The sequence below is a fragment of the Cervus canadensis genome, chromosome 16, assembly GCF_019320065.1.
Source record: "Cervus canadensis isolate Bull #8, Minnesota chromosome 16, ASM1932006v1, whole genome shotgun sequence".
Classification (NCBI taxonomy): domain Eukaryota; kingdom Metazoa; phylum Chordata; class Mammalia; order Artiodactyla; family Cervidae; genus Cervus; species Cervus canadensis.
In genome coordinates this window covers 2,814,269-2,839,471 of record NC_057401.1, presented here as the reverse complement: position 1 = coordinate 2,839,471, position 25,203 = coordinate 2,814,269, and the positions used below count along the sequence as shown (strand labels likewise).

At 40.3% G+C, this 25,203-nt stretch overlaps 1 protein-coding gene across 4 annotated transcripts in view; it reads right to left on the bottom strand.

The window, feature by feature from the left end:
• Positions 1-25,203, bottom strand: part of RANBP17 (RAN binding protein 17) — a 341,553-nt gene that overhangs the window by 14,458 nt on the left and 301,892 nt on the right. For all 4 annotated transcript variants that reach the window (XM_043488704.1, XM_043488707.1, XM_043488705.1 and 1 more), the window contains one exon: positions 17,909-18,075. In XM_043488704.1, coding sequence (XP_043344639.1) covers positions 17,909-18,075 — 167 coding nt within the window. The remainder of the gene's footprint in view (positions 1-17,908; positions 18,076-25,203) is intronic.

Below are 25,203 nucleotides of genomic sequence, written 5' to 3'. Positions count from 1 at the left end.
GGGAAGAGAACCTCGTTCCTTGACGTAGTCAGACTTCGCCGCCACCAGCTTTGTGCCAGCTCAGACCCTGAGGACAGACAGGCGAACGAGGCACAGTCCTGGCCTCCAAAGGGCCCCGGGAGGGGAGGCCACACGCTGTTTATGAGAGCGCGGCACAGCAACTGCCGCTCACAGAAGCCTGCACGGGGGGCTCCCAGGGGCCCGGAGGGGGCGAGCCCTGCCGAGGCAGCGAAGGCTTCACCCACGACATATCAACCCGCTGTAGGGAGGAAGGCAGTCAAGCGAGAAGAAGGGTGAGCAGGTGCAAAGGTCTGCAGAAGCGTGTGGGGAATGACGGGCAGCAGTCACTGCGAGGGTGTGTGTGGAGCGGTGGTGGTGGAGGAGGCTGATGAGGTAGGCAGGGGGCTGATGTGAAGGGCCTGGTCCTGTGTGCTAGAGAGTGCTAGAGAATGTGGGCTTAGCTGGCAGGAAATGGGGGACTCTTTAAGTTGAATGACCCTTCCACGCACTCATGTGGAAGGGCAAATGGCTGGCACAACTTTTCTCCACATGGTCCGGCCCTTTAGAAGGCTGAGCCATCTGAGTCCCCCCAAGAAGACGCAGTCTCTTTCCTCGTCTAGGACTGGGAGGCCACAGACACAGAAGGCTACCTGCCTGGCCCCAGTCAGGACGCATCTCGGCCCCTGTCCTGCCGGCTCCGTTGCCAGCGCCCTGAGAAACGGCACTGCCATTACCTCCCTTGGCCCACAGCACATAACTTACTAGTGTCCCCCGTCAGGAATGGTGCTCCTTGTCAGGAAGCTTTTTATTGATGCTCAACCTTCATTTTCTCTTTCTTAATATTATCCCATTATGCCAATACTCCATTGTGCCATGCTAAGTAATTCCCTTTCCTCCTTGGCATTTACATCTTCTGAGTATTTATAGACTTATCAAATGCCCCATTTAGTTGTCACTTAGGCAGGCTATACATATTTAGCTTCTTTAATCTGGGCCCATAAGCCAGCCTCTCCATTCTCCTAAATCACTTGAGTCACTTTCCTCCAGGTTTCCGTCAATTTGTTTCCAGCCTCTTGGTAATGCAGGGGGCTTGGGAAAAAGACGGGCTTGGGGAGGGAGGACTTGCTCCCTTGGTGGGGTAAGAAGAGTCCCTCATCTGCTGAGGGTGGAACTTCTCCCTTAAAGTACAAACTCCAAAACAAGCCAGGCGTCTAGAGAAGCTCTAAAGGCCTCTAGTTGTCTACTAGTTTCACCTGCATACATTTCAAGTCAGAACATTCTATTCTTGACTCTTATGTGCCAGGTGCCCATATGCAACACATCTGTGAGGGGGTCCTTACTATGTGTCAGGTACTGTGCTAGAGACCTCGCCTTCCTTCTTTTCTCACTTCCTCTTCATTTCTTTGACTTACTCATCGCTCAAAGAATTACTGAACTCCTACTGTGTGTCAGGCACTGTGGTACAGAACTGAATAAAATGTGGTCCCTGTGGCCTTCAAGAGCTCATGCAGCCTAAGAATTTACTCATCTCGTATTGCCCACCCATCAAGTTGCTTCCTTCCAATCTTAAGGGTCACAGAGAAATCACCCCTCAATGCACTTAACTCTAATTGACGCTTTTAGTTGCCTGAGTGGAACTTCTTTGTCCCATCTAAAATGAGATGCCACATTAAGTATGGGCATTAACACAGAGCTTAGTGTTTTTCTGTGGTGGGTCTCTTTGGGGCCTAAGAGATTTCTCTTCAGGCCTTGTACTTCCTATCACTCCTCCTTCTTGGCATTCTATATTCACGTGACTGCAACTAAATATGTGCTTGAATGCTTTTGTTTTTCCTTTCCATGATACCGATGTTCTAGGTTATGGAGTAACAGATGGCTGAAGGAGCGATGCAGTGGGAGACATCTGCGTCCTGGCTCGTCTGGGCAGTCTGGGCATGAGACCACAGCAAGGAGCACTTCAGCCACTCGATCCCGGGGGCTACTCCACATAAGGTATAGAATCCCCCTGGCTGCGGTGCTGCTATCCTCAAAGAGGTGAGGGAGCTATTCCAAGGACATAGTTAGGAAGTAGCAAAACTGATATTCAAAACCAGGTCTATTGGCTACAAAATCTTTCTGCTCTGACTGTTGTGAAGTAGAAAGTCTTCAACAAATACAGAATTTACAATTAAACAACTTTGAAAGGAGGATGGAATTTCATCAGTCTGAAAGCAGTTACATCTGTATTTTCCTAAGCATGACAAGGGATACAGAATTAACATGCAAGAGTTCTTCTGGGTTGCAAAGCATACAGAGTCACACTAACTCATGCAGGGTCAGAGAATCAGGTAACCTGTACCTTGTTCTTCAAGTCAACCAAATAAGAAGTCTTCCTTAACATACTATGTGAACTCACTGCTGCACAAATGGCCATTGCTAGTTAAAGTCTCTAAGACTTAAAGACAAATGAATATGAAGGCTGATGTCACCTCTCCAGCACATTAATATAGTTTGAGAAAATTTCACATAATTTACCCTTCAAGTGCTATGTGAAAAATCGGCAATAACTGTAAAATGAATAAATTATGCCATCATTAAACCAATCTCACATTATACTGTGCCGTTCTTTCAAGAAATTCAAAAGAGTTTCTCATACCATGCACAATGTCACTAAGAGAAATGAAGGTAGGGGAACTGTGTCACCCTTGAATAAGGCTGAAGGAACAACAAGAAATGCCAGGAGTAAGAGGCAGGTTAAGGCCCTGGGAAGCCTTAGCAGGGTGTCAATATACAGCCTTGACGTACTCCTTTTCCTGTCTGGAACCAGTCTGTTGTTCCATGTCCAGTTCTAACTGTTGCTTCCTGACCTGCGTATAGGTTTCTCAAGAGGCAGGTCAGGTGGTCTGGTATTCCCATGTCTTTCAGAATTTTCTACAGTTTGTTGTGATCCACACAGTCAGAGGCTTTGGTGTAGTCAATAAAGCAGAAATAGATGTTTTTCTGGAACTCTCTTGCTTTTTCTGTGATCCAGGGGATGTTGGCAATTTGATCTCTGGTTCCTCTGCCTTTTCTAAAACCAGCTTGAACATCTGGAAGTTCATGGTTCATGTATTGCTGAAGCCTGGCTTGGAGAATTTTGAGCATTACTTTACTAGCATGTGAGATGGATACAACTGTGTGGTAGTTTGAGCATTCTTTGGCATTGCCTTTCTTTGGGATTGGGATGAAAACTGACCTTTTCCAGTCCTGTGGCCACTGCTGAGTTTCCCAAATTTCCTGGCATATTGAGTGCAGCACTTTGACAGCATCATCTTTTGGGATTTGAAATAGCTCAACTGGAATTCCATCACCTCCACTAGCTTTGTTTGTGCTGATGCTTTCTAAGGCCCACTTGACTTCACATTCCAGGATGTCTGGCTCTAGGTGAGTGATCACACCATCGTGATTATCTGGGTCGTGAAGATCTTTTTTGTACAGTTCTTCTGTGTATTCTTGCCACCTCTTCTTAATATCTTCTCCTTCTGTTAGGTCCCTACCATTTATGTCCTTTATCGAACCCATCTTTGCATGAAATGTTCCCTTGGTATCTCTAATTTTCTTGAAGAGATCTCTAGTCTTTCCCATTCTGTTGTTTTCCTCTATTTCTTCGCATTGATCACTGAGGAAGGCCTTCCTATCTCTCCTTGCTATTCTTTGGAACTCTGCATTCAAATGAGAATATCTTTCCTTTTCTCCTTTGCTTTTCATGTCTCTTCTTTTCACAGCTATTTGTAAGGCCTCCTCAGACAGCCATTTTGCTTTTTTGCATTTCTTTTCCACAGGGATGGTCTTGATCCCTGTCTCCTATACAATGTCACGAACCTCCATCCATAGTTCATCAGGCACTCTGTCTATCAGATCTAGTCCCTTAAATTTACTTCTCACTTCCACTGTAGTCAGTCCTAAAGGAAATCAGTCCTGAATATTCATTGGAAGGACTGATGCTGAAGCTGAAACTCCAATACTTTGGCCACCTGATGCAAAGAACTGACTCCTTGGAAAAGACCCTGATGCTGGGAAAGACTGAAGGCGGGAGGAGAAGGGGGCGACAGAGGATGAGATGGTTCGATGCCATCACAGACTCAATGGACATGAGTGTGAGCGAGCTCCAGGTGTTGGTGACGGACAGGGAAGCCCGGCGTGCTGCTGTCCACGGGGTCACAGACAGTCAGACACGACTGAGCGACTGAAGTGAACTGAACCTATTAGGGTTGTTGTGAGAATCAGGAGAGGCATTAAGTATGAAGACAATATACAAATGGAAAGAGTTACAGAGTTTATTTTCATTCTTGCCATTGCAAAGTAAGGCTTGGAGTTTATAGGAAGAATAAGAAAAAGTCAGACTGGACCCATGAGTAAAATGCACATCATACCATGCCCCCATCCAGTCCAGTGAGTCTGTGATATTCAGAACGCTCGTTCACAGAAAGGACTCTAACAAAAGCAGAACACATGGATGGGACTAGGAAGACGTAGGTACTCTGGCTTAAGTCATGGCCTTAAAATCAAATCATCTTGTGAAATGAAGTCTTGGGCTTGGGATTTCTTGGAAAGGATACTTTTCACATTTATAATTATGAACAGCAGGGAAAAGGACAAGGATGGGAACATTAAAAAGTAGTACCTATGTATTATTTTCAAAATGAAGCTGCTTTTACACATTTATTGAATACTTTCCCTGTGTTAGGTGAGTCTGTATTCATGGGTTCATTTTGTCCTCACAGCTTCCGAGTCAGGGATCCTTTCACTGTGAAGAGAGTGACTATCGCAGGTAAAAGGGGTGACTTCCGGACCCTGCTCTAGGCAGTGCAGTCCGGCCTCTCCAGGGCATGGAATTGGGACGGGAACTCTGGTGGGCTCTCCTCAGTCTCTCTGTGGGCCTGCCTGGTCTCTGCAGATCCTTCCATCCTGTCGGCGGCTCTTTTCTCTTGCGGCAGACCGACTACTTCCTTGAGCACACGGCAGGGAATGGCTGCCCCACGGCTCTTGAATTTTCAAGTTTTCAATTCAGGTGAGGTTGACCATTATCTTTTAAATGCTAGTTTCTAAATCCAGGGACGATAAGCCAGTTTGGGTCAAGTGTTTACTTCTTGTCCAAACAGTACTCCAAGAAAGGAGCCCTTGGCTCAATCAAGAATTTATGGATGTTTTGCATATAGGGTTGTCGTTACCATCTTTCTAAATTCCATATATATGTATTAGTATGCTGTAATGTTCTTTATCTTTCTGGCTTACTTCACTCTGTATAATGGGCTCCAGTTTCATCCATCTCATTAGAACTGGTTCAAACAGAAAAAGAGACACGGAAGTACAGAACAGACTTTTGAACTCTGTGGGAGAAGGTGAGGGTGGGATGTTTCGAAAGAACAGCATGTATATTATCTATGGTGAAACAGATCACCAGCCCAGGTGGGATGCATGAGACAAGTGCTCGGGCCTGGTGCACTGGGAAGACCCAGAGGAATCGGGTGGAGAGGGAGGTGGGAGGGGGGATCGGGATGGGGAATACGTGTAAATCTATGGCTGATTCATATCAATGTATGACAAAACCCACTGAAAAGATAAATAAATAAATAAAGGGAAAAAAAAAAGAATTTATGGATGAATGAACGGTGTGTGCCTGCCCTTGCTTATCCTACATCCCTCCCAAGCCTGTTTCCAGGCCATTTAAAAGTTATATGCTATAGTGGTTAACAGCAGAGGTTCTGCTACTTATTAGCTGTGTGGTATTGGGTGAACTACTAGAGCTGCAATTACAGTATTTTGAACATAAAGTGGAGATAAAAATACATGCCTCACAGAGTAATGAGACAGAGAAATACACACACACTGGAATACACATGTGTATATATATGTGTGAGTATATATGTGTGTGTGTGTGTGTATTAATATATACATAAAGCACTTAACATACACACCAAGCATATAATAATTATTTCTACTTCTTTTTCATCATAATCATTCATTGTTAAAATTTTCTTTGAATCTGAGGTTGCCCTTCTGTGGTGACCTCTCTAATTCTAGCAACCCTGCAGTAAATAAGACTTCCATTACAGGATGGAGGAAAAGTCTAAATCTTCAAGGAAGGGGTGTAAAGATTCTTCTACTTTGGAGTGGAAGGATGTGGAAATAATCCTAACCGAATCTTTTCTGGTCAAGGGAGTCTGCTCCTCTGTGATGCCCACACAAGTTTAGGACCCTTCTGGTGAGCCCTGGGTTGGCCTGGATGTGACACAGTAAGATGACCTCAGGTGTCATCTTCACATGTCACAGGAACACAGCTCAGAGTAGAAAGACTGAACTCGTGTTAAAGCTTGGGAGTTACAAATGAAATCCACAATTTCTTCCATTTGTGAAATATGGATAAATGTTACTACCTGTGCTAAAAAAGATAGATGTCATCTGCTATGCTTTATTTTCCTGAGAATTCTTCAAAATACAAAACAAAACAGAAAAAAAATCACTGAGAGTTAGAAGAAAAAAAATCATCCTTTTAGAAATAGATTGTCAAATGCTTTTCCAGAGTTGGTGTCAACATTTAACCTATGAATTAAGAAATTTTCCTTGGAGAGGCTTTAAAAAAGAATGCATTTCAGAGAACTCTTTTTACTGTTAATTTACAATGAGAGCTAATTGTGCCAATCACTATTAATGAAGGGGCTAAAAAACTATCTTGTTTGCCATTTGCCATACCGAGTGAGAGATATTATAAAGCATACCTAATTATCACTGGGCTAAACCTGTGTAAAACTCTGCATTTTTTCCCCATGAAATGCTATCTGCTTAACATGGGTGTGAAGGAAAAGGTATGGTGGTGGTTCATTTTTTACTACATTTCTGCTATTCTGAGAACATTTGCTGCAGAATAACAGCAAAACTGTGCTAAACTGTAGATAAAAGAACAATGACAGATTGCAGTCACTTTAATTCATAAAGAAAACACTCGGAGCCCCTGGGAATGCCAGATCAAGCCACTGGCCCCCAATGACTCTGTGCTAAGTCACAAAGTACATCATACTTTTTTCAGTTTAAACACAAGGGCTAATGGACGTGTAACTTATTTATTTCAAATTCTTCTTTATGAAGCTGGCTCTTCTTTTTTTAGCTCCTTGGAAAACATTGTAATTCCCCTATTCTATAAACACACAAATATAATTGTAAAATGACATCGTTCTGTTTTCATTTAATTACCCCTGAAATGCTTTCTATTTAATATTCATTACTCAAAAGCTAATTTAAAAGAGAAAGAGATGCGACTTATTCAAAAAGATGTACTGTCATTCATAGCAATAGTTATCTAATATACAGAAGTTAATAAAGCAGATTAATCTACAAGTCCCTTTAAGCCATTCTTGAGTTTTGAACAACCGCCTCTTTGACCTTTCACCCTCACGCTGTGCACCAGTAGCAGGTGCCAGCTGCACCGAAATTATGGCTGCGCATTTGAACGCAAAGTCTTTTCTTACTTTGCTTCTGACCAGCAGCTGACCCTGTAGGAGTGATTGTTTCTGGTGCCGGCCTAAAGGCTACATAAGCCAGCAGCAGATAAACAAAAGGCTACATATACCAGCTGCCTTGCCTAAGGGTACCATCCCAGGCTGACACCTCCACTCCTTCTCCAGCGTCCCAAATTGCTCCTTGTTTGTTTCCATACATGCATTTCACCCTTGTTATTTTGTGCAAGAGGCAGGCATAGGAGAAAACCCCCCAAAACAACAACGACAAAAAAACCCCATCCCTTCCCTCGAACTTGACTTTTGAGTATTCCATGTCAAACTGTGCCATTATGATGCTAATCCAGGCCTGATTTAGCAACTTTAATAAGAGGCTAAACCCTCTTGTAATTAGATAATAAAATTTTATTATGTATTTTAATATTAAAAGTCTTAAAATCAAACTCTTCAAATCATATACTGGTACAGAACTAAGGTACTTAAATATCACAGCCCCAGAAAATGGGAGCTTGAAAAAGCACATTGCGGCTAATTTTTCATTCTCAGAAATGTAAACATGGAATTCCTATGTGGTAGCAGTGAAGCTCCAACACTCTTAATTATGTGCAGGGAAGAATGAATCTATTCAAGTATGAAGCAAACTGTACCATTTCCAGCAACAGCATGAGATGGTTTTGACAGTTATTTCTTGGATACAAATTACACAAGTATAAAAACAATCCCCATAATGATTAAATGCGGTTATGTACATAGGAGAATACCAGTGCAAATGGTAACATATTTAAATGGTTTTCCTTCATTAAAAAAATTATATATGATATTAAACCATCAATCACTGCTGAAGCACTGGAGTTTAGACGCATTGTCACTGGTTGAAATAAATGACCTGGAGACTGAATTCTGGCTCACTCAATATGGTGTCTTTGCTGTTGCTTAGTCACCCAACTCTCTGCTGGTTTGGGCTACATCTGGTGGATTCTCTCCCTTTCAATTAATAAGGCAAGTTACGCTATCAATGGATTACATCTTTGAACTGTGCTTAGAGGTAGAAAAACACATGTCCTAGTGAAAAAACAAAACAAAACAAAACCACAAATGCTCTCTGTTCTGTCAGCCATTTAGAACAATATTGGAAGTACCTTTTTTTTTTTAACTCACGTAAAATTTTCTTATGTAATTTCAGCAGAGTTATCACATAGTATATAATGATATACTCTTAGCATTACTATTTATTTTGTTAAGTAGTAGTCTATGATTTGATGTCTAAAGTCACTGTCTGCAGACTGCACTTCTAAAAATATTTTTTTGGGTTTTCTGTGCAGACATTCACTGACCATCACAAGGTTTCAGGCTCTGCTAGGTGCGAGGACAACTATCAGGATGGAGGTGATTTTGGGGAGAAAAGGTACTGTGTAAAGGCAATAGGATTATAATACTAATTTGATGATTTATCAGAACAGGTTTCTATTTTAAAATACCATTTTTTGTTACAGGTGAAACAGTCATTCAACAAATATTTCTATAACAAAAATGAAATTAAAAAGGCAAAGATATGGTATATAACAAAGGATTTGGACTAGAATTATCCTTTTAAAGATGAACAGAGAAATGAGTTCATAGTATCAAAGACAAAAGCCACTTTAATTAAAAATTAGTGTTCTATTTTTAAAATCATAAACTTCAACTTTCTAAACGATCTTTAGGGGTAGTGATTGCAAATTCATCATTCTTAAGAGTTTTAGTGCCTTTTGGACTTTTGCTACCTGGCTACTAACTATATACTTCTGTGCAGCCCTGTTCCTCTTTCAGTTCAGTTCAGTCGCTCAGTCGTGTCCAACTCTTTGTGAGCCCATGGACTACAGCACAGCAGGCTTCCCTGACCATCACCAACCCCCAGAGCTTGCTCAAACTCATGTCCATCGAATTGGTGATGCCATCCAACCATCTCATCCTCTGTCATCCCCTTTTCCTCCTGCCTTCAATCTTTCCCAACATCAGGGTCTTTTCCAGTGAGTCAGCTCTTCGCATCAGGTGGCCAAAGTATTGGAGCTTCAGTTTCAGCATTAATCCTTCCAATGAATATTCTGAACTGATTTCCTTTAGGATGGACTGGTTGGATCTGCTTGCAGTCCAAGGGACTCTCAAGAGTCTTCTCCAACACCACAGTTCAAAAGCATCAATTCTTCAGCACTCAGCTTTCTTTATAGGCCAACTCTCACATCCATACACGACTACTGGAAAAATCATAGCCTTGACTAGATGAACCTTTGTTGGCAAAGTAATGTCTCTGCTTTTTAATATGCTGTCTAGGTTGGTCATAGCTTTTCTTCCAAGGAGTAATTGCCTTTTAACTTCATTGCTGCAGACACCATCTGCAGTGATTTTGGAGCCCCTAAAAATAGTCTCTCACTGTTTCCATTGTTTCCCCATCTATTTGCCTTGAAGTGATGGGACTGGATGCACTGATCTTAGTTTTCTGAATGTTGAGTTTTAAGTCAACTTTCATGTTCATTAAGAGGATCTTTAGTTCCTCTTCGCTTTCTGCCATAAGGGTAGTGTCATCCGCATATCTGAGGTTATTGATAATTTCTCCCAGCAACACTTATTCCAGCTTGTGCTTCATCCAGTCCAGCATTTCACATGATGTACTCTGCATATAAGTTAAATAAACAGGGTGTCAATTACAGCCTTGACATACTCCTTTCCCAATTTGGAACCAGTCTGTTGTTCCAGGTCCAGTTCTAACTGTTGCTTCCTGACCTGTATACAGATTTCTCAAGAGGCAGGTCAGGTGGTCTGGTATTCCCATCTCTTTCAGAATTTTCCACAGTTTGTTGTGATCCACACAGTCAGAAGCTTTGGCATAGTCTGTAAAGCAGAAATAGATGTTTCTCTGGAACTCTTGCTTTTTCTGTGATCCAGGGGATGTTGGCAACTTGATCTCTGGTTCTTCCGCCTTTTCTAAATCCAGATTGAACATCTGTAAGTTCACGGTTCATGTACTGTTGAAGCCTGGCTTGGAGAAATTTGAACATCACTTTGCTAGCATGTGAAATGAGTGCAATTGTGTGGTAGTTTGAGCATTCCTTCGCATTGCCTTTCTTTGGGATTGGAATGAAAACTGACCTTTTCCAGTCCTGTGGCCACTGCTGAGTTTTCCAAATTTGCTGGCATGTTGAGTGCAACACTTTAACAACATCATCTTTTAGGATTTGAAATAGCTCAACCAGAATTCCATCACCTCCACTAGCTTTGTTTGTAGTGACGCTTCCTAAGGCCCACTTGACTTCACATTCCAGGATGTCTGGCTCTAGATGAGTGATCATACCATCGTGGTTATCTGGGTCATGAAGATATTTTTGGAAAAGTTCTTCTGTGTATTCTTGCCACCTCATCTTAATGTTCTGCTTCTGTTCGGTCCATACCTTTTCTGTCCTTTATTGTGCTCATCTTTGCATGAAATGTTCCCTTGGTATCTCTGATTTTCCTCAAGAGATCTCTAGTCTTTCCCATTCTATTGTTTTCCTCTATTTCTTTGCATTGATCACTGAGGAAGGCTTTTTTATCTCCCTGCTCTTCTTTGGAACTCTGCATTCAGATGGGTGTACCTTTCCTTTTCTCCTTTGACTTTCACTTCTCTTCTTTTCTCAGCTATTTGTAAGGCCTCCTCAGGCAACCATTTTGCCTTTTTGCATTTCTTTTGCTTGAGGATGGTCTTGATCACCACCTCCTGTACAATGTCACAAACCTCCATCCATAGTTCTTCAGGCACTCTATCAGATCGAATCCCTTGAATCTGTCTGTCATTTCCACTGTATGATCGTAAGGGGTTTGATTTAGGTCATACCTGAATGGTCTAGTGTGGTGTTCCCTACTTTCTTCAATTTAAGTTTGAATTTTGCAATAAGGAGTTCATGATCTGAGCCATAGTCAGCTCCCAGTCTGTTCCTCTTAGATACTTTAATTTGATCCTGAGTAATTAGATTATACGCACACACACACTTGACCAAAGTGAACTTTATTTTTGTCTCAATCTTGCTATTTTGAAAATTAAAAAAAGAAATATTTGTGGGATGTTAGATGAGTTTCATTGCCCCTTTACTGAATCCTTTCTACATGCAAAGATACAACTCAAACGTGATAAAATATCCTCTTTAAGTTTCAGTAAAGACCTAAGTATAGAGTCGTATGTAAAAGCAAAATAATGACATCTTTTCAAAACAACAAATTTAAAAAGTATGCTTTAAGAATTATTAAAACAGCAGAGAGAAACAAAAATATCACTGTTGCAAGGCCACATAAAAGGGCTGAGAGAAATGTAAGGGGTCATTCATTGAGAGATCGTAGTTCTGAAATTCTTTAAGATTACACAATACAGAGGTGAAAAAGTGGAAACCAAACATACAGTGTTGGCCTGCAGAGTAATTTTATTTTTCAATCAGTGGCCAACATTTACAAAACCAGATTTCTGGCTTCTCCTTGGGAGGGAATATCAATACATCTGGCAACACTGGGTCTTACCACCTTACAGGGCAACAATTAGCTAGAAGCTGTTTGGAGACTGCCCCCTTTAAACAGGGATGTACACTCAACTCGCTTTCATTACGGTCTACCTCCATCAAGTTTCCTACTTAGCTCTATAGACACCTTAGTCTATGGTACCTTATCTTAACACAATGAAAAGGAGGAGAGGGATGCTCAAAAGAGTCAGTTTCAGACGTGCCAGTGTGAGAGACTCTTAATGACTTTCAGCAGACCTACTGGCACTCAGTGGTAGAAGCCTCCTTTATTTTTTATTTTTTTGCTTCTTAATATTTTCTTATTCTCTCTGTTATTTCCCAGCTTAGTTAAGTATTATTTTCTGGTAATAAATTGTTGACAATGAATTTCTGATAATACATTGTTAGAAAAACAAGCAGAAGTATGTGAGAGTCAGGACAAAGCCCAGAGACATGCAGGCTGTGGGGGTGGATGCACAGCACTTGTCCCTTCCCCACCCTCCTCTCACAGCTGCCATGCCGACTCTGCCCCAGAGAAATCAGGCTAGAGTGCAGCTCAGGAGCTGCCCCAGAGGCGTCACAGCAGGGTAGCAAAGGAGCATCACGCGACAGTTATACTGTTAGACTCTGACCTTCTCACATCCTGCCACACTGTACACCTTCAGTGTCTGGCTACAGAATTAACGACTGGGTATGGGCACAGAGTAAAGATGAAGCTCTGTCAGCTCTGCCTCAGTGATGGGGAAGCCACGGGACTTCTCCACACCAGCTGGCAAAGCAACTTCCCTCTGTCTTGCCCACTGTCTCTTTGGGTCACTGCCCATGTTTCATTTCAGCTGCAGTGCAAAGTTAGGGTATAGGATGACTGCTCTGAATAATTCTACCTTAAGGATGGCCCCTGGGACGACTCAGAAGCTCAACTTGCCTCACTGTAAATGCTTAAAATACAATTACTTCAAGTTAGCAGCCACCAACAAACTATAGCTCTGTGGTTAAGCTGTGTGTGAACTCTGAATGAAATACATCAAGGTACAATTTTAGTTTTTCCATTTATTGACTACATGATCTTATTGACTACTAGTAACTTAGGAAATTACTTAATCTTTTTATGCCTTAGTTATCTGTAAAATGGTGCTCATAATATGACAGGTTCACAGATACTGTGGTGATGAAATCAGACTAAATGCTTATATGTAAAAAGCTTAAGCTTGCCTAGAATATTTTGCCAGTATTATTATTTTCCTTGAAATAAATACAAAGTGCATACATATATTGCTGTGAAGAAGACCATGATTGCAGCAGCATGTGCTGCAATCCATGTTATCCTCTGATCCAGTTGTAAATATTCTTTTTGCATGTGTTTTTTACATCAATCTGCTGTCATATTTTTGGTAATAGCTGCAAATTAACTAGACTGAGCTAGTGGGCCATGAACACTGGAAATGTCAGGATTCACTGGAAATGTCTATAATAACATTAGAAATTTGGTTAATTTTTTAAGAGCATAAGAGACATGAATATATTTCATCTGCTAAAGTACTTCCCACTGTGAGAGTCTTGCTGAGGTTCTATAGGCCCAAATCTCAACATCAGTTAAATATGTGACAGCACTTTCTCCTACTTAGTATTATGGAATGGAATCTTAAGTATGAAAGATGTCTTGTATAGTATGTCAAAATGTTGAGCAATATCGTTTCAATCTAAACACAGAAATGAAAAAAGAGCAGATGATTTCCCTTTTGCTATAATTCACTTTGGGATGCATGTCATGAAGAGCACTATACAAAAGCAATTTTCATTGATTGACTGACTGATTGAGGAACAGGGTGACTGTTCTCTCCAGCTTACGTCCCTACTGAAGTATCTGAAGCATGATTCTTATAACTCCTGACAGCTCTTCACAATTTGTAGTTAAATGCTAGGTTAGCACAAAGGGGGAAGGAGGGTGAGAGAGAAAGGATTATAATTAGAACTTTTTCTGGTTTTTAGTGCAGCTCACTTGAGTCAGATAGTTAAACAGAAGAGGTTAAGATAAATTCAAACCTAAATGTTCTAATTTCTCCATTCAGCATATTTAAATTTTAGAGAACATAATTGCTAAAAATACACTGTTAATAAGTTAATGGTATAATTGAATCAGTAATACTGACCATTGTATAATTCTTGTTCTATTTCTATGTAAGTTGCTACTCCTTCTAGAATATTTAGTTTTAATAGAAGTTCTGATTTAGAGAAACATTCAACATCAGTGTCCTATTCTTATAATCTGAAAGAGAATGAGTCACATCTTTGAAATGCCTCTCTAATTTGTATAAAACATGCTCTTTCATTTACCTAATTTGGATAGATCTTTCTTTCACTTTGTGATATAACTAAATGAACGCTGATCTATGAGTTATATATGCAAATACTTAACATGACCAGGGATAAAACTGAAAACACTTCACACAAAAATCTTTTGTTCCAAATTATTGTAACAGATCCATGTGTAATCCCTGTTACTACTGGCCTGTTCTTAAAATTTTAGTTTATCTTTCTAATGACATAAAAGCATGGGGAGCTTTTTTTGCTAATATACCTAAATTAGGTTTTTCTCAGTTGTTAAGTTAAAGCAATGCTGGTTAGACAATAATTCTTACTTGAAATAGATTCACTTAATTATAATAGATCTTTATTCTAATAATGGACTAAATTTAATGCTTGAAAATTTAGATTTGTTTGCAAAATATGGAAGACGGCTTATTTGGAGAATGCTTTTTAAAAACCCCGAAGAGCTAAAGCCAGGTAGCAGGTCATAACAAACACATTTTCAGGGGAGAGGCACTTGCAATGCCTTCCCCCAGCAGCTGCACACAAACGGCAAGGCCTTAAGTGTCAGAAAGGCTTTCACGTAGGTTCATGCTTCACTTGCTGTGGAAGCTGGAGGAGATAACTTCTGCAATTTAGAACTGACACTCTTCATGTAATTATGCTTCCAGCAATATAGGTCCAGGTTGGGGGGGAGGGGAAACAGTTCAAACTAGTAAATAATTGCAGTATCATTGCATCAGTTTAGTTTAAAGAGCTGACAAACCCTCTCTAAACTCTAAGCACAATTAGTCATTAGGGTCTAGTTTTTCAGCACTGTTAAGCAATTTGTAACCCATTCCTTTTAATAGGGTTAGGCATTACTTAACCGACACAGATGCCTTGAAAACTGAAACCCTGAGTTATGAAGCAGCAACCTTGTTCATTACCTTCTCTGATAGGCAAATCATCTATAAAAACAGCATTTAATGGGCAACCAATGAATAATCAATGGCTCACTTTTCATCTGAGTGTGAAAATGAGAATAATCTAATATAAATTCCCTCTGGTAAGAGGCTGAATCTTGGATTCTGCTGCTCTTCAGGGTTGATTTATAAGGTCTTGGAAAGCTGATGTAAACAGATGATCAATGGGACCCGTCCTTGCTCATAATAACCCCCAACTGGCCCACTCCCTCTTTTCCAAGTCTATCCCTTCAGGCTATTAGCTCTGTCCAGCTAATTCTTCCCACTACTTCTGCCTGCTGCTCTTACTCTGGCCATCCGTTCAGTCCAGCCGACTCAGAAGTAATTTTATACGCAGCAGAGAGCGGGTGGAATTGATTTTTCACTCAGTGCTCAGTTCCCATCTGAATAATTATCAATTTTACTGCCTCATAAAGGGAAGAGTCAAAATTTCAAATCAATTCAAAAGAGCTTTTGAGACGACAGAAACTGTGCATAAGAATAGAGGTCAAAGTTGTCAGTGACCTAAGGAGATGATGTCAGATACTACTATACCCAACAGTTGACATCAGAGGCACTCAAGATGATATAACCTAGTGCTAATGCAAATCATATTTATGCTGACTACCAGAAACCAGTCATTAATATTTAAAATGCTATCTGAGAGCCTACATTCCAAATAAATAGAATGCATTCCACTGTTAATAAAGATATATCACTACTTAGTCAAATGCTATAAAGTAAAGGATTACCAAGTATTATTAACACATAGAAATTACTTAAACCAACAAACACATGATAATTCTGAGTAAAGACAAACATGATTGTCCTTTGCACAACAACATTACTTGTTCTGCACAGTCTGATGGCATTTGTCCAGGACCATGGCCTATTGATTTTTGCTAAAATTTTCTACCCACTTAAAAGTTCCTGCCAAAGTTTATGGGACAACATGACGATCACGGTGAATACTGGCAGGTGGAGGACTTGTCGCCTGCCAGGGTGAGGCTGGGGGTGGTCTTGACTCCTGGCCAGTCCATGGGTATTTATTTTCTCCACCGGCTGGCTACATGCTTTAATTCTGTGGTTCTCGGCCTTCTCATGAAACACCTGAGTGCTGTGACACACTCCCAGCAGAACCAGTGGCTACTGCAGATGGGTGGATAAGGAGAGGTGTATCCAAATCCTGACAGAATGTGTATTCTGAAGAGGCACTCTGGCTGAATCTGAGACCTTATCCCTGCCGACTAGTCCCCTGAGAATAAATGGTGTAAATAAGTTGTAAGGACTTCAGTTTTTGAGCCAAAAAGACCTTGGTTCACATTCCACTTTCCAGTTGATCTCTCTGTGCTTCAATTTATTCAACTGTAAAATGGGGATGACAATATACCCACATTTCATGGTTGTTGTGGGGTCTAAATGAGGAGACGTCCCTGAGAGTCCTCTCCTACTGCCATCACTGTACTAATCAGTTAGCGTACAGTTAGGGACTGGTCTCTCCTTCCCACCTGGCAGGAAAAACTTACGAGGAGAAATTATGTCTTTTGGATCTTAACAGCTCTTGCACCTTGTACATAGAAGGTCCTCAGTAAATGAGCTACCTTCCTCCTGCTTAATCACCAACATGTTTTGTAACAATTTCAGGATCATACCAAACAGTTGCAGCCCTTTGCTTATTTACACAAAATCTTCATCCACACCTTCTTGAAGGAAATTAACTGGTTAACTGAAACATCACCACAAATAAAGTTTACATAATTTCATTTAAGTATTAGCAAAAAATGACAGCCAGGAAGAAAACCTCTTCCTTGGCTTTCTTATTCATTTTCATCATTTATTTACTCAGACTGACATTTTCTGCTGATTGCAGGTGACTTATTTGCTGGCTAACAACCATGTTCAAGTGTTTACATTTGCAAACCACAGACTATTATGGCGATAGTTTGGCAAAATAACACACCTGGAAGCAGTATAAAGATATCATTTCCCAAATTTAGTAGAATGGGAAAATATCATAGTGATGCTATCTCCATAGCAAAATGGTATTACTCTCTTTGAAATGTTTCTGGCATATATATTATGTTTATCTTTATGCATGATGTTACTGTGATTTGTAGAAGTGAGTTTTTATAAAGAACATTAAACTTAGACCTAATTCATATTAGCTAGTCAGAAAACATTTGAAAATTAACAAACCTGGCTTTATCACTTATTATTTAAATGTTTTTGGGAATATGACCCATCTGAATCTTGATTTCTCATCTAAAAATGGGGAAAATGACCCAGCAGGTCCCCTGGCACAGACCAGGAGCCCAGCAAATGGTAGCTTCTCATCACACCAGAGTATGCACAAGGCAAACCTAAGAGGACGCTATTAGAGGTTCCAGGAAACAAATCAGAGGTTGACTGTTGCTAGTTCCGGCTTTGACTTTTACTCAGTATTTCTCTCGTCTCTGAAAGTGCTATCCTCTTTCTGAATACTAGCTTCACTGCGCGAGATGCGTGAATTAGAGATTTGCTGAGGGCAGGTAATCCTGAGGCCAACTATCCTACTTACAGGGAAAATACTCCTAGAGGAGAACCAGGAAAGGGTCTTGGCAAGACCAGTTGCTCTAAGGTATTCAGAGACCAGATTGGCTTCGGGGAAACTCTTATCTCTTAAGCTAGGTGAACAACCACTATTTACCTGCTGCAGGACCTCTGGATTTTGCTGCATAAAATGTAACAGTCTCTGACCAGCCTGGGTAGCCTCTCGGCATCGAAGTGATTTCTTGCCCTCTTTTGCTATGTGCTTGAAGAGGTAGGTGACGATGTAGTCTAAACTGGTACAGCAGCTGGAGGAGACGACTGTATCTGTGTGAACAACAAATGAGAATTCACTTGTATGACTAAAGTGTTTATGTCATCTCACTCTAATGCCTAAATTAAAAAACAATTTCTGGTTTCAAAGCACTTTTATCAAACTGTAAACTCTTTGAGGATTTTTGCTTTGCTTATCTCTTTTAAACCCAATGTCAACTACAGGACTTCACATAGAGCTACATGAGTAAGTAAATGATTCCTCGATTGCATTGGACAGAATTTTCCATATGTGACCTTAATGACCTTCTGTTCGATTTAAGTGTCTTTATTAAATATCTACATGGTGCAAAGTGCTCTGTTTCAGGGGAAACTGGGTGTAAACTTGGCACAAAGTACTTTGCTTCAGGGAAACCCTCGCCCTTGTATCAAAGAGACCATGATTTAGACATAAGCCGCTGGAGAACAGTGCTGTGTAGAAATGAGGATCACACTGCTGTGAAAATTTTGAGAGAGATACTGAATTTAGATGAGGATCAAGGAGGGTTTGGTGAAGGAGGTAGCACCTGAGATGGGCTGGGAAAAGTTATTTCAGTTAAACATAAGGAAGGACATTTTTCAAATGGAGAGATTAGCACAGTATACATAATATGGTGAGAAGGTATGGATTTTGAAGCCAGAATTTCAATCTAGTTTCAAATTCCATCTTTTTCAGCTACTTGCTGTGTGTTATTGTGAAGGAGCCATTACGCTTTCTCATCATTTGTAAAATATGTTGCAGAGCTGAATGAGGAGAAAAATAACTAGAAATCCTCACAGTAAAAATAACTGATATTTATTGAGAGCTTACTATGTTTAATTAACAACACGAGTACCTAGAGGGTATTATGCTAAGTGAAATAAGTCAGACAGAGAAAGCTAAACACCATATGAGTTCACTTATATGTGAAACCTAAAGGAAAAAAAAAAAAACAAATGAACAAAGACGACAAAAGAGAAACAGTCATAGATGCAGAGAGCCAACAGGTGGTTGCCAGGGGAGACGGGTATGGGAGGAATGAGAGAAATAGGTGACGGAGACCAAGAGGTCCAAACTTTCAGTAACAAAATGAGTCCCGGGTATAAACTGTACAGTGCGGAGAATATAGCCAATAATATCTTAGTAGATTGACAGATGGTAACTAGACTCCATAGTATTTTACCACCATGTAATGTTTAGAAATATTGAATGACTATGTTGGGTACCAGACGCTAACACAGCGCTGTAGGGCAATTATACTTTAAAAACAAACAAACTCACAGAAGAAGAAATCATATCTGTGGTTATCAGAGGTAGCTGGTTAGCAGGAGGGGAAACTGGATGAGGGTGGTCAAGTGGTATAAGTAACACTGCTGTATATTATATATGAAAGTTAGAGTATATCCTATGAATACCCATCACAAGGATGAGTATTATATTTTTAACTATATGGGATGATAAATGTGATAAATGATAGATGATAAATACCAAACTTATTGTGGTAATCATTTTGGGATATATATAAGTCAAATCATTATGTTATACACCTTAAATTTGTACAGTGTCAATTATATCTCAGAAAAACTGGAAGGAGAAAAATATGGTAGTTATTACTAATTTCCCTTATGGTATATTTAGGGGGTAGGACTTATGGTTTGAGTAAAAGAATGTGTAGAAGAATCGTAAGAGAGTAGGCTGACAGAAAAGTTTGGGATCTTCCTTGAGGGCATCCAGTAGTGGCTCGCACATTTACATATAATCTGAAAGGCAACAGAGATGTTAGTGAAAGGTTATTTTTCTTTTGGCAAGTAAGTGTCACTAAATAACACTAAATGACATGTACACTAAATAACATTTCATATACTCTAACAACCACTTCTGTATATAGTAGGTACTGTTATTTGCACTTTTCTAATGAGAAAAATGAAGCTCAGAGATAGCTTATCCAAAGGTCATAGTTTTGATTTAGAGCAATACACTGCCCAGATTTTTTTTTTGGCTAATAGTAATGTATGGACACAATTCTGGGGGATTTATGATTAGCAACAGAAACAGCAAGACAAACAATTAAAAACACGATGGGCCTCAAAAAAATGGTAAATATAGTAGATTCAGAATAGATTGGGAGAGTAGGGCTGGAAGTAGCAGATTATAAACTTCTAAGGCATTAGTTACTTTCTTATTCATTTTACTCATCTCTAAAATGCTGAGACACGTGTGTGCTTGTCACAGATGAGAAATGAAACATCAGTTGATTTAACTAAAGAATGGGTAGCAGCAGTGCTCAGTCGTGTCCGACCCTTTGCAACCCCTCGGATTGTAGCCCACCAGGCTCCTCTGTCCATGGAATTCTCCAGGCAAGAATACTGGAGTGGGTTGCCATTCCCTTCTCCAAAGAATGGGTAGACAAAGCTACTCTGAGAAAGTTTTTTTTTTTTTTTCAGGCCTTGAGTTCTGTTTAGTAATAATACTAGAATCAATGTAACACTACAGTGTAAAAATTCTCTCACACACATTGTTTTAAGTGAAATAACAGTAAATAGAGGTAGATTTGGGGGCAAGTTCTGAAATATAGACAGAAGTACACGTTTCAAATAGAGGACAATGGTAGCTGATATAGAACCATGAGGGGTTGAATGAATGTCTAAAAGATGGGCATGGACTATAGTTTTGGGAAGCTGTGGAGCTATAGGCTTTTAAGAAAGGAGCTTTTGTTTCCTCCTATAGTGATGGCATTTGACTGATTATTTTTCTCTCCCCACCTAACTGGGTTACTTTGCAGAAAAGGAAGTTTGGTTTTACTAATATAACCCTGGGAAGTAGTATATAATGTAGTAGAAAATTTTTAGGCCTACAAGTCAGGCACAGATTTGTTGAACCTGTTTGCTTTTCTCTTTTCCTTCATATTTCTGCCTTTGAAGTCCCAACTGTGAAAGTAAATGGATTAAGTAACTTAACATCTTCAAAAGGAAGCAAGCAGGAAATAGATATGCTTCCCCTCACTAGTGAAAAGCGATATGCTATCAATCATACAAAAATTATCAAGACTTCACATAGATTTGGTGACCACATGCCATGCAGGTTGCATTAAAAGGTTCCAATCTACTGAGTCAGCTATGAAAAAGCCAGGTAAACACTTTAGACATGAAGGTTGGAGCATATAACCATGCAATAAAAGCAAGAAGAAGAGCTTCCATTATGGCTGATTTATTGTTGGGGGCTTTGAAAAGGATAGATGATATTTCAGGGTAGATTGAAAAGTGTGGAATCATAAGGATCATGGACCATTTTATCAAAGAAAGAATGAATAGTGCTGAGGATTATGTATTATTATTGGTCTTCTTTATTTGCAGCTGAAGCTATTGCGTGAGATTCAAATAATGAAACTCTCCTGAAATAAAAGAATGGGCAGAAGTCATGAATTTTCGTCTTTTCTCCTAGCTCTTGGTGTTGACAGTCCATGTTTTGGCAATTGTGGACAGAGTGTTTACGCCCGACAGGCACTGTGTCCTCTCCAGCAACTTGCTATCTAGCACTGAAACCACCACAGGCCCCTTCTCTTCTGCAACTGGCCTCCCCAGGGAGCGCAGGCATCCTCAGCAGCCCTCGTGTTCACCAAGACTATCACAGAAAGCCGCTCGGAAATATTAACTCTGTAGGAAAGAGTTGCTTAACTGAGACTCAGAAGAATGACAATGGGTTGAACTGAAATTTGGCTTTGACTCAAAATTTCTCATCATAGCACAGGGGGGTGTGAAGTGAAGTGAAATCGCTCAGTCGTGTCCGACTCTTTGCGACCCTGTGGACGGTAGCCCACTAGGCTCCTCCATCCCTGGGATTCTCCAGGCAAGAATACTGGAGTGGGTTGCCATTTCCTTCTCCAGGGGATCTTCCCGATCCAGGGATTGAACCTGGGTCTCCCGCATTGTAGGCAAACGCTTTACCATCTGCACCACCAGGGGAAATATGGTGTGAGAGGCAAATTCAGAAACAAAGGTCTATTTGGGTGATGCAGCAGTTTAGAGTTGAATCTGTCTTCTAGATTGACTACTGAAGATTCAATTTGACTATATGAAGATTCAATTTCACCTCTGTAAAATGTGCTTACTACCACCTACTTTGTTTTGAGAAATTAAAGATTAGAGAGAGAAACTGTGTAAAGTTTGTAACATAGTGCCCAACTCTAGTAGATTTCTCCCTTTTCACCCCCCATTTATTTTCCTGGCTATTTCAATTCCTGAAACACCAAATCTGTCATTCAATTTAGCGAATCCGTATCTTTCTTCTCTTTTTAGCATGTTTTTGGTGGGAGAAACTAAAGAAGAAGGCCTCTAAGTTTCTAAACATTCATGGAATGTTTTACTTCTTTATTACATTTATAACATTAACTCCAATTCAAGAACATGCTCATAACAACACATATTCTTTATTAATAATGAAAATTTTAATAATAATGAACTTGATTAGGGTAATTTCTGATGGTTTCTAGTGGGCTTTCACTTGCCCCCATCTTTTCCTGTTTTGCCTTCTGTGCCATCCTTTGCTTTCTTGGAATGCAACCCCATCCCTGTCACGGCTCATCTTCAGAGGCTTTCCCTGATCACTTCTAAAAAAGCCATAGAACCATTCCCTATTCATTATTTTAAGTCTTGTTTAGCACTTATGATGATTTGATATTTTCTTATGTGTGTGTGTTTACTGTTATCTCTCATCCCTAGAATACAAACTTCACATTAGTGGAGACCTTACCTGTCTTATTCTCTTCAGTACTATCAAGATCTAGAATGGAACCTGGTACATAGCATGTGCACCGCTGATATTTATTAAATGAATGAGTTGAGAACCATTATTAAGAGTGGATTTTTGTAAGCCCTGTGCTGGCCTCTACAAGAGTATGGGGGTAGGTAATAGTGGTGGTTTCCCCCTCAGTCAATCTCTCCCATCAGGAAGCTTCCATAAGCCTCCTATCCTTATCCATCAGAGGGCAGACAGAATGAAAACCACAATCACAAGAAACTAACCAAACTGATCACATGGGCCACATCCTTGTCTAACTCAATGAAACTATGAGCCATGCCGTGTAGGGCCATCCAAGACGGACGGGTCATGGTGGAGAGTTCTGACAAAATGTGGTCCACTGCAGAAGGGAATGGCAAACCACTTCAGTATTCTTGCCTTGAGACCCTCATGAACAGTATGAAAAGGCAGAAAGACAAGACACTGAAAGATGAACTCTCCAAGTTGATAGGTGCCCAAATATGCTACTGGAGAAGAGTGGAGAAATAACTCCAGAAAGAATGAAAAGAGGAGCCAAAGAGAAAACAACACCCAGTTGTGGATGTGACTGGTGATGGAAGTAAAATCTGATGCTGTAAAGAGCAATATTGCATAGGAACCTGCAATGTTAGGTCTGTGACTCAAGGTAAATTAGAAGTGGTCAAACAGGAGATGGCAAGAGTGAACATCAACATTTTAGGAATCAGTGAACTAAAAAGGATTGGAATGGGAGAATTTAACTCAGATGACCATTATATCTACTACTGAGGGCAAGAATCCCTTAGAAGAAATGGAGTAGCCCTCATAGTCAACAAGAGTCAGAAATGCAGTACTTGGGTGCAATCTCAAAAATGATCTCTGGTCATTCCCAAGGCAAAGCATTCAATATCACAGTAATCCAAGCCTATGCCCCAAGCACTAATGCTGAAGAAGCTGAAGTTGAATGGTTCTATGAAGGCCTTGTAGGCCTTCATAACACCAAAAAAAGATGTCCTTTTCATCATCAGGGACTGGAATGCAAAAGTAGAAAGTCAAGAGATACCTGGAGTAACAGGCAAGTTTGGCCTTGGAGTACAAAATGAAGCAAGGCAAAAGCTAACAGAGTTTTGCCAAGAGAACACCCTGGTCATAGCGAACACCCTCTTCCAACAACACAAGAGACAACTCTACACAAGGACATCACCAGAAGGTCAACACCGAAATCAGATTGATTATTCTTTGCAGCCGAACATGGAGAAACTCTATATGGTCAAGAAAAATAAGACTGGGAGCTGACAGCGGCTCAGATCATGAACTCCTTATTGCAAAGTTCAGACTTACATTGAAGAAAGTAGGGAAAACCACACTAGACCATTCAGGTATGACCTAAATCAAATCCCTTACGATTACACAGTAGAAGTGAGAAATAGATTCAAGGGATTTGATCTGATAGACAGAATGCCTGAAGAACTATGGATGGAGGTTCATGACATTGTACAGGAGGTGGTGATCAAGACCATCCTCAAGCAAAAGAAATGAAAAAAGGCAAAATGGTTGTCTGAGGAGGCCTTACAAATAGCTGAGAAAAGAAGAGAAGTGAAAGTCAAAGGAGAAAAGGAAAGGTACACCCATCTGAATGCAGAGTTCCAAAGAAGAGCAGGGAGATAAGAAAGCCTTCCTCAGCGATCAATGCAAAGAAATAGAGGAAAACAATAGAATTGGAAAGACTAGAGATCTCTTGAGGAAAATCAGAGATACCAAGGGAACATTTCATGCAAAGATGAGCACAATAAAGGACTGAAATGGTATGGACCTAACAGAAGCAGAACATTAAGATGAGGTGGCAAGAATACACAGAAGAACTGTACAAAAAAGATCTTTATGATCCAGATAATCAAGCTGGTGTGATCACTCACCTAGAGTCAGACCTCCTGGAATGTGAAGTCAAGTGGGCCTTAGGAAGCATCATTATGAACAAAGCTAGTGAAGAGGATGGAATTCCAGTTGAGCTATTTCAAATTCTAATGATGTTGTTAAAGTGTTGCACTCAACATGCCAGCAAATTTGGAAAACTCAGCAGTGGTCACAGGACTGGAAAAGATCAGTTTTCATTCCAATCCCAAAGAAAGGCAATGCTAAAGAATGTTCAAACTACCATACAATTATACTCAAGTTACACAATAGCAAAGTAATGCTGAAAATTCTCCAAGCCAGGCTTCAACAATACGTGAACTGAGAAATTCCAGATATTCAAGCTGGATTTAGAAAAGGCAGAGAAACCAGAGATCAAATTGCCAACATCCCCTGGATCACAGAAAAAGCAAGACAGTTCCAGAAAAACATCTATTTCTGCTTTATTGACTATACCAAAGCCTTTGACTGTGTGGATCACAACAAACTGTGGAAAA